The 9,632-nt window shown below is 47.3% G+C and overlaps 2 protein-coding genes across 2 annotated transcripts in view; one reads left to right on the top strand and one right to left on the bottom strand.

The window, feature by feature from the left end:
• KLHL6 (kelch-like family member 6) overlaps nt 1–1,819 on the top strand; it is a 22,762-nt gene extending 20,943 nt beyond the window's left edge. The window contains exon 7 of the mRNA XM_010138767.1: nt 809–1,819. Coding sequence (XP_010137069.1) covers nt 809–1,110 — 302 coding nt within the window. The 3' untranslated portion in view covers nt 1,111–1,819. The remainder of the gene's footprint in view (nt 1–808) is intronic.
• A 6,017-nt stretch (nt 1,820–7,836) lies between these two features.
• Nucleotides 7,837–8,916, bottom strand: GPR148 (G protein-coupled receptor 148). Its single transcript, XM_010138768.1, has one exon. It carries the CDS (start codon nt 8,914–8,916, stop codon nt 7,837–7,839), a length of 1,080 nt encoding a protein of 359 aa, XP_010137070.1.
• Between the last annotated feature and the right edge of the window lie 716 nt (nt 8,917–9,632).

Genomic DNA, 9,632 nt, shown 5'->3' with positions numbered 1-9,632 from the left:
TGCTGAACCTCATCAACAAGACCATGGCTTCAGGGTTTCCCCAGCCCTGTTCTATAGAGCCGCTATAGAAGACACATTCAGTCCCTGCAAAGTTCAGAATAAGAACCATTTAGCTGCTGGTACTCTCAGGAGGGAATATATTTCCAGTCTTTCTCGAGGATTGAGGCATTGGCCATTTTTCATGAGAAAAGGACCCCGCAAAATCGGAAAAGATGCACAAAAGGTTTCAGGAATGATGACAGATTTGGGAAACTGGAGAACCCGAAAGTTATGCTCTGTTTAACATACCCGTAAGAATATTATCGGCTGGTCTGACAAACCCCTAACAAAGGAAGGGGCTTTTGCAAACAGCCAGCTCCAGGCAGAAAGAGGTTTGCTGGACGATAGACCCTGAAGTGAGAGGAGCCAGTGGAAAAATCATGTACCCATCTCTCATAGTGATGGCTTACCACACCTAGTCCTTCATGATCTAAGGTCTTTTAAACAAGACTGTATTTTCCTAAAGTTGTGTCCTTAGCTGAAGTAGCAGCTGAGAGGAGGGTCTGTCGCTGGGTGCGCTGTGGTCACGCTGCACGACCACAGCAGTTTGCTTTGGCCTTACATTCCACAGCCTTGTGAACAGTAAGTGTCCTTCTGCAGACCTGCCTCTCAAAACAACGAAGTATCCTCTGACCTTGGTTTTCTTTAGCTTTGGGGCATAAATCATTCTTACGAATGTCAGGAATGGAGCCTCATTGAAGCAGGTAGTTTAATTCAAATGTCTGACATTTGAATGGCCAGCGCAAACTGATATCCATTTCCTCTGCAGGTGGGGCAATGAAAGCGCTCTACTCCTACAGCCCCCAGGACGACGCGTGGTGCCTGGTGACCCAGTTCACCCACGAGAGGGCCAGTTGTGGGATTTCTCCTTGCAACAACAAGCTGTTTATCACCGGGGGCCGAGATGAAAAGAACGAAGTCATTGCGACAGTGCTGTGCTGGGACCCTGAAACTCAGAAGCTGACAGAAGAGTGTGTCCTGCCGCGGGGGGTGTCTCATCATGGGAGCGTTACCCTCAGGAAGTCTTACACACACATCCGTAGGATTGTGCCTGGGGCGGTTTCTGTCTGACCTCAGGAGAATTGCAAAGAAACCCAACACCTCCGTGTCCCTGTGGCACGAACCGCAGCGATGATGTTTTTTAGCTGCCGGTAGCGATGGATGGAAATACCGCCGTGGGGGTCCTCTGGGGGGTATCTGTATATATGCTCAGTCCTTGCATTTCCTTTGTACAGTATATCCTTAAATTATCTCAATTCCTTCCCCCCACAGAAAAACAAAGGGACCAGCTGTAGTTTACTCCTGCCAACACAATACCTCCAATCGGGCAAAAAAATGTGATGCGTGGGTGGGAAACTTGACTTCCCAGCTATAACTGCTCTGAAACGTGCTTGAACTGGCTCAGCCTGGTCCCGAAGTTTGTTCAACTATTTATTGTGTTAAGCTGGATTTGCAGCACCTACTAGTGAAAAAGAGAAGATGCTTTTTGGACTGAAAGATTTGTTAACTTTGGTGAAACGTAACATCGTTTCCTCCAAAGCTCTGCTTTTTCCCAGTGGTTGGCACATTAGATTAAGTTAAAACTGGTTTGTGGTTTGTTTGTTTGTGTGTTTGCTTGAAGACACTTTGTTAGTTTTTCAGTTCTGCATGACCGAAAAATCCATCTCAGTTTGCAAACGTTGCTGTCATTCCCACGAGAGAGGTTGCAAATAGAAATGAACGCTAATCTGGTCCCACTGAACAGTCATCACCGCTGTTTTCTAATAAAGCAGACGAAAACCGAGTTACCTTTTGTTCTGTTCGGGGTGTGTGTGTGTGTTGTGTTACTGCTTTGCCTGAAAGGTTTTTTTTCCCTCTCACTGTTGCTGGACAGAAGCGGAGCAGTGTGCCCGGGCTGCTGGCACCCCTGCCTCCATCCCCACTTGGTGGCAGTGCTCTCCCAGCATTTTTCTCACGGGTTTTGAGTTCCTGGAATGCAAACGGACAGAACAGGCTGCTGAAGAGAAAAACAGTTCCAGGTACTGTTCCCAGCCTGATTCCTGGGACCATCACATGCCGTACCAGAAGGGGCAAATGTTCAACAGGCCAGGAGGGCCTGAGTCTCAAGTCACAGCATCTGGGTCAGTTGTAGAGAAAGAAAAATAAACACGAACGAGGTCATGCCTGGGACGCTCTGGGACACTCTTGGCCAAAGGCTGGGAACATATTCCCGTCCCTCCTCCCCTGCCTAGTTGCTGGAAAGAGCCAACTCACCATTAAATCAAGACAGAAAACACTGTGCAAAACAAATCTGTCAAAGCAAAGAGCAGTGACTCCTTCCAGCCTCTTTCTCTCTTTCTGTAATGTCTCCTTTTGCCTTATACAGTACTGAAAAATAGTATTTCTCTCATGATGGGCTGAGAAGAACCGGGGGTTCCTGAATTTCAGCACAGTGGTACAGCAGGGCCCGCACACCGTACTGGTGAGTCTGCCCCAACCGTGCAGCTGAGCAGGGCAGATGCAGCCGTGGGTAAGTGCGTGCCCCCCAACAGGTCTCCACCGCATCCTTCCCTCGGAAAGACTGTGAGAAATCCTGTCTCTTCTGCCATCTCCCCCACAACCTGAAACTCTCTTCTGTAATTCCAGCCAATCCCCACATTTTCTTGCTCGGATTTCCCCACAGTCCTTCCGTTTTCAACTCTTCTTTAAATTGGTCCCCCTCTTTCTTTACGTTCCTGTTGTTCTGCAGGGTGCAGCACTTCTCACACTTCTGTGCTGGCCCAGATTGTCCCATCTCGCTCTACTTTTCAGAGGGCACAAAGAAATGCCTGCTAAAAAGGGTATTTTATTTCAGCGGGATTTTGTGAAGAACAGTTACCTCCTTTGGCTTGGCCAGCAGTACTGGCTGGTCTACAGGGAGAGGAGCAGGGGGTGAACAGGGCGATACCTCCCTTTTCCCTTGAGCAACTGCGTTTCTGTAACTTCACCTGTTGCCAAAACTAACGATAGTGGCTGCTGAAGCTGACCAGTTCTTCCTACTGGGAATCATCCCAAAACCCAGTATCCCTCAGGAGCTGGTTGCTGATTTTCTCCCCGTGTCAGTAGTAAAACTTGTATTTTTTTCCTTGAGAAAAAGAATCCACTGAGTTGGAAAAAAGTTGTCCAAATAAACTTCTAAATACAAATTCTTAACTCTGTATCAGAGACAGAAAACAGCCTCCCATCTCTCCTGTGGCGGTTCCCCAGCCACACCTGCCGACCTTAGGCAAGCACGGGCCAGATCATCCCTCACCGATGAACAAGAGACAGCAGGACCACAGCTTGGCTCCCTTTCCTCTCCTAACTCAACACTCTCAAAAATTCTGGTGTCTCACAGCAGTCCATGAAGAGCTGTTTTCAGTTGCCTCCCTTCTCTTTCGGATTCATGTTGCAATCTGCACGACTAAAAGCATATTGAAAAACAAAACCATTCAGGGTCAGTAGTTTCATGAAGACACAAAAAATCACGAGGCTTGTGGAAAACCGGCAAGAACTAGCAGGGCTGTGCCCTCAGTTCCCAGGTGGAGACAGGAGACAGCAGAAGTCACGTTTTGAAGAGCGTTGTTACTTCCTTTTCCTGTCACAGGCTCTCTGTCACACCCCCCCACTCCCACTGAGAATGGCCACAGTCACAGCTTCTGGCCAAAGGACCTGCGGTATCTCGCTGTACGAGACCAGCCACTAGTGAAGCAAAGAGCAGAGGACCTCCCGTGGGAGCTGTGTGACCCGTCTCGGGGGCAGCCGGCGCTGTGCCCCAGGGCTGGAATGCAGCCCTGAGGTTCTCTGGGCTGCCTGAGTGCCACCAGGCAAACACCAGTTTCCTTCTGACTTATTAAACTTCCCTCAGAAAACGATGCAGCCAACCGACGGAGCAGGAGTAGGCACTCTAATATTAATTACTAAAACTGCAGGAGGTTAATTAGTTTTACTGGATAATTACTCAAGCGGTTTCAGAGGAACCAAACCCCAAATCCACAGCCATGTGCTTGTTTACCTGTCTGGAGATTGTCCCTATCTGGTGACACTGAAACCGATCTCACTCGAGGCACGGGCCTAACTGCAGTCGTCATTGTTTCTCCAGTGCTGTATGGCACCCACCCAGCCCCTGGAATGCAGGTCGGACTCCCTCCGGTCTGCAGGTTACCGACACCAGTCAGCTGCCCTGCCAATCCAGCTGAGAGAGGGGAGACAACAGCGGTAGGCAACGGGACAATGTCGGCACAAGACAAGGCGGGGGAACTGACCAGGAATATGTTTAGGCTGTAAATGAGAATCCCTTTAGTGATTCATGCTACCGCAATCCATTAAAGGATTACTGTCCCCCCAGCTGCCAAATCACATGTTAAAGTCAACTGCTCTCCACTCCACGCCGCATTAAGATGCTGGGCAGGCACACTGACATCCAAGAAGTTCACTTTCGTGACCTGAGAGAGTTCGATAGCTGGGCTCTGGTAAACAGGCTCAGTCTGAATTTCCAGAGCTTATGCTTATGCTTAAGGAGACATCCTTACAAGGTTGCTAATCACTACAGCCACGAGGCCCTGGGAAATAAAGAAGCCTAACAATCTTTAAGCCAAAACTCAAGACGGTTATGAGTAGAGTTAGAGGAACCCAGTGCTTGTGACGTTGCCCTGGTGACTCCTTTGGTCCTATTCAGACAGGCTGAGGAAATTCCCATGGCAAACAGTTCCGGTGTACGGTGTGTTTCCTCTCCATGTGCTGTACCATGCTGCTTTTGTACCAAAGAGCACAGTAATACTCCACGGGAAGTCACTTAAGAAAAACTTAACTACTTAATGTTAAACCTTCTTAAAGTGGCTTAATAAAATACTATCCTCTTGCAGCACAGGTGACCTTTTCAGAATTCTGTTCAACTTCACTAAGACCAGTCCAACTAAAATCTTCTCTAGATGAACACCCATTTTAGGGAACAATCTCAAGGACACGAATAAGATTATTTTAGTCATCTTTCTCAGAAGGTCACTTCCACGAAGCAGTGTTTTGTTTGCCTGGTCCATACGATAGCGCTACAGACAGATTTCACACACCCATAAACTTGCCACGATCACCAATTCACTTCCTCTGTCTTCAGTGTCCTTCACGTTACCAAGCTTCTGGTTGTCTCTAAATATGTCCAGGGGATGTGTATATAAGAGCAGTTACAAAATTGGCCATGTCACCCTGCCCGAGTCTGTCTCAGAGATTAACTCCACAGTTGGCAGAGGCTGGCAGGAAGATCAAGTGCTATTAACCTGCAGCTTCTCAAAGTCACCCGTGGCTGTATGTAGAACTACCTTTCTTTATAGTCTTTACACAGTTACCTGTACTCCTTAGGGTGAAAACTTACAGATTAGGTAAACTTCAGGTAATAAAGCTTGAAAGAACCTTGCACAGACAAAACAACCTGCAAGTTATCAGCATCTTGGTTGATGGGCATTGGCATAAAGTTGTGGCCCAGGACACGGCCAGCCTGGGGAGTTACAGGCACCTCTTTCATTTTCAATCATACAAGACCAAGAAGCACACGGACGTTTTCCCCATCCTTCTTAGTGTTATGGAAGAGCCCTGTTAGAGGCTGAAGATAAAGTCTTTATACAAACACAGCTTGTGTGATGGATGCCTATGGCACACTCATCTTGGAGAAAAATAAAAGCAGCCAGTAAAAAGCAACTTCTAAGTCCTACTTTTTTTTATTGAAGAGAGAAATGTTTTTTTTTATGGGAAGAAATGTTGGTCATTTTCTGGAAAACAAAGTAATTACTCAGGAATTTAATCCTCCTTTGGGTCAAAACAGTGGAAGCACAGAACCATGGTTAAAGCAAATGTGCAATATTACAGTTTATTCGCTTGTCACAACTTTACCTTAGAGACGTTCTTACACAAGAAGTGTCCCTTAGCAGCAAAGCCTCTAAGACTCGCCTGCTCATTCCCACCTCTGAACTGGAATGTGTCACCCCCCTCAACAGTGCTGACACAGCTGTCTGCAGAACATCCTATAAAATAGATCACTGGGATAATCTCGGTTAAAATGAAACCACCACCAGTTCTCTTTGGAGGGATATTTTTAACTTGCAACCCCAGAAGCAGCTGTATCAGCAAAGTGGAGAGCGCAGACACTGCCATGTGAGGAGAGTTACAAGCAGTTTGGGAATGAGGAGAGAAAGAGATCAGCAAGAACCTCTCTGATAGGCTTCATTGCCAACAACGATCTCATGCAACCAGACACCGATCTCCTCCTAGCTCACACTCAGTGGAATTCTTCAGATGAGTGTGCAATACCCAAAAGCCACATTCGGCACTTTCTTTGTATTGCTGCAAGCAACAGAAGGTGGAGAGACAAGGAAACACGGAAAATACCGCGCAGAGTGAAATCAAGGGCCACTTTCTAATGCCTTTATTTTTAAGTTCAATGTATTCTTCTAGAAAAAGTAACAAATCCTAGAAGTATTACCTTTAGAAAGAAAAAAGCTCTTTCCTCAAGTCCAAGGAACTGCTCTATGATTTCAACATCCAGCACTGATGTTTATGTTTAAAGAAGTTTTGGTTTCTTTAAAGATCAGAAACATGTTTCACTCATCTTCTATAGGTAGGTGGCTGATCTGGAAAACTAAAAGGCTCTTACCAAACATGACCGCTCTGGCCCCTGAGTACATCTACAAGCTCTGCAGCTTCTCCTCCTGGCCTTCCTAGGGGTTTGGTGGCAGGTACCCAGCACCAGCTCTGACATGGTGCAGCTGTAACCTGGGATCAGGCTGCTGGAGCAGATTTTTGTAAGCCAGCACTGGGAGGTGCCTCCGCAGAGTTTACACTTAGTCTCTTGCTCTGGGTCATGTCTGAGCTGTGCTACGGGTACACTTGTGCCCAGCCTCACACCTCACTGCTCCTGCTCTGCTGCCCCTGCAGCAGCTGGGCTCAGCCTTGGTCTGGTCACATTAGTACGGACCCAGCAGGGCATCAGGGCTCTGGACAGACACAGGCTCCCAGCAGCCACCCGCGTGGCTCTCCCGGCACAGGCACAGTGGGACTGCGCCCTGCAGAGATGCCCTGCCACCCGCTGCTCCTGGCTTGCTTTCCCCCCTGAGCAGCCCACCCATCTCTGTTACTCCTTGACAGGGTCATGTGCTGGGCTGCCAAAAAAGGTGACTTCCCATCAGACTGAGATTCTAAAAAAGCCTCTTGTTTTGCAGATTGTTAGACAGAATCCATGAGGCAGGCAATACGCTAGCACGCGGCACAGGAGGAAGCAGAGCGTTTCGCCGAGTACAGCAGCTTCCAGAGGCTCCTCTCAGTGGCTGTTTCAAAGCACAGGACATTGGCTACCAACCTTGCAAGAATACACTGTGAGTGAAAGAAACAGCAGTTCTGTTCCCAGCATGTTTGGTCAAGGACCCTCTCTGCTGTAGGTGATGCTCTCAAGAGACCTGTGGTTACCCCCTTTGTTTTGAGCCATCTATTTTTAATTTTCTGTTCTCCAGAAAGGCATCTGCCACAGGTGGATGATTGATTCAATAAATCCTTCAAAAGATTCTGCCTTCCCACATCAGAAAAAGCTCAGAACTCCGTCCAGGGCAGCATTCGCTGCATTCTCAGTTGTGGTGTGATGAAAGATCTGTGGCCTTCTGGCACCAAGCAGGCAGAGTGATCAACCCATGCCGTCTCTGACATGAGCTGATCAGGTTTTTTTCAGGTCTCTTCTTCAGAAGCTGAGTGATTTCCGTCAGGCTTGCATGCTCACAAGATGAGGACAACTCCTCTGCTGTGGCTGCCCTCTGCGTTGGCTCAGGACAATGACGGAACGGGGGACACCAGGCGAAGCTGCTTCCTTCTGACAATGGATTTGAGAGATGCTGAGATCTCTCTGTATCGAAGTCCGTACAGAAAAGGGAACAAAACTTTAGGCAGAATCATCAGGATATTGAAGACTGTCAGGGAGACCCAGATTCCTGTCTGCAGTCTGATGACAACATTAATGCACAAGAGCGATTCTACAAAAAGGGCCAAGAGTGGAAAGAAGTGAAAAAACAACACAGTGTTGTGCATTAAGAATGTTACACTGGCTCTGGAGCAGACGCCCTCCCATATACCCGACTGTTTGGTTTTAAAATACAGAATAGCATAGCAACAAAATATGAGGGACAGGCAGAGAAAGATAACCAGGGTGGAAAGCCAGAAACAAAGTTTCACAGCATTTGTCCCGTTCAGAGCTAGTATTACTATCACTGGAACCGAGCACATTTCCAGGACACAGGGCACAAAGCTGTGAGTGCTTGACAGCACTAAGAAGAAGATCCCAGGGAAAGCCCCAGAACACATCCAGAGCAATACAATAATTTTTTTAGTTCGTGAAGGAGGCAAAAGAACAACGTAGCGCAGAGGAAACAAGATGGCAATGTACGTGTCCAGGACTATTGCAACAGCTGTGAACAATCCTCCACAGCAAGCCATGGCCAGCAAAAACAGCAGGAGGACACAAGCTTTCTCCGGGAGATGTATGCGTGCTGCATTGAGAGCAGCCGACAGGGTGTAGAACAGCAGGTAGACCAGGTCAGAAAACAGAGCGTTTCCCAGCAGCATGTACCTTGTTTCCTGACGGATGCTAAACCTAGAGAAGATCACAAACAAGATGGTGGGAATGATGAGGACGCCTGCCACGAGGCAGACAACTGGAGGGATTAAAAACATCTTCATGTTTGTGCCTGGTGGGCTGAGAGCCCATTCCTCCAGCAAAGAGTACAGAGAAATACCATCCAAATCCGAGGAGCTGTCATCCAAATCCGAGGAGCTGTTGAACCCTGTCTCCCTGCGGTGGTGCGCAGTTGCATTCGCTCTCTTTACTGAGGCACAGCCAGAGAAGTCCATTTCCTTAGGATCTGGGGATGATCGCCTGACTGGGCGAAAGCAAGGTCCCCTACATCGAGTCCTTAGAAACGCAAACGAAGCAGGCGATGCAAAAAGCTCCGGGAAGCAAAGTGCTTTCTGTAGCCAATTCCACCAGCTCTTCTCAAGGAAGGTGAAACTTGGAAGTGAATTCTGTGGTGCCAAAAAGTGGTTTTCCCTAAAGTGGAGATTTTCTTTTCTTTCTGCAAAATGTAATGTTTAGGAAAGAGAAGGAATCTTTGTGTGGTTTAAAAAAAAGTCTAAATCCCTCAGCAAGCTCTTTGATCAGAAATGAATGGGTTGATCATTTACAGTAATTTGAATTTGTTCTCATCACATTATCGTTCCAACGAGGCAGATGAAATATTAGCTTGATTAAACAAATATGTGATGATACAGCACAACATTCCATATGCACTGATGTAGGAGAGTCATAAAAGTGATTCGGTGATGTTTGGTACCAATTCGTACGCAACAACACAATCGATTTGAAGTGATCGATAAAAAAGGCTCTCAACCCCATCGTAAAATCGTATCCCAGTGGCTCTAGTGAATGAAATTGTCTTATTTATAGATGACCAACATTTTCGCTTCAGTGAATCAAATCATGTAACTTGCAGATGATAAGGCCCCCTCCCCCCCCCCCTTTTAATGGATGATATGCAAATAATGAATGCTCATCCACTGCAGACTTAGAG

The sequence above is a fragment of the Buceros rhinoceros genome, unplaced genomic scaffold (genome assembly GCF_000710305.1).
Source record: "Buceros rhinoceros silvestris isolate BGI_N320 unplaced genomic scaffold, ASM71030v1 scaffold2966, whole genome shotgun sequence".
Taxonomy (NCBI): domain Eukaryota; kingdom Metazoa; phylum Chordata; class Aves; order Bucerotiformes; family Bucerotidae; genus Buceros; species Buceros rhinoceros.
The sequence above is the reverse complement of the archived record's forward strand: the minus strand, read 5'-3'. Positions and strand labels throughout refer to the sequence as shown.

Coding starts and splice junctions, on each gene's coding strand:
- GPR148 (XM_010138768.1), bottom strand. CDS start 8,916: ATGGACTTCTCTGGCTGTGCCTCAGTAAAGAGAGCGAATGCAACTGCG.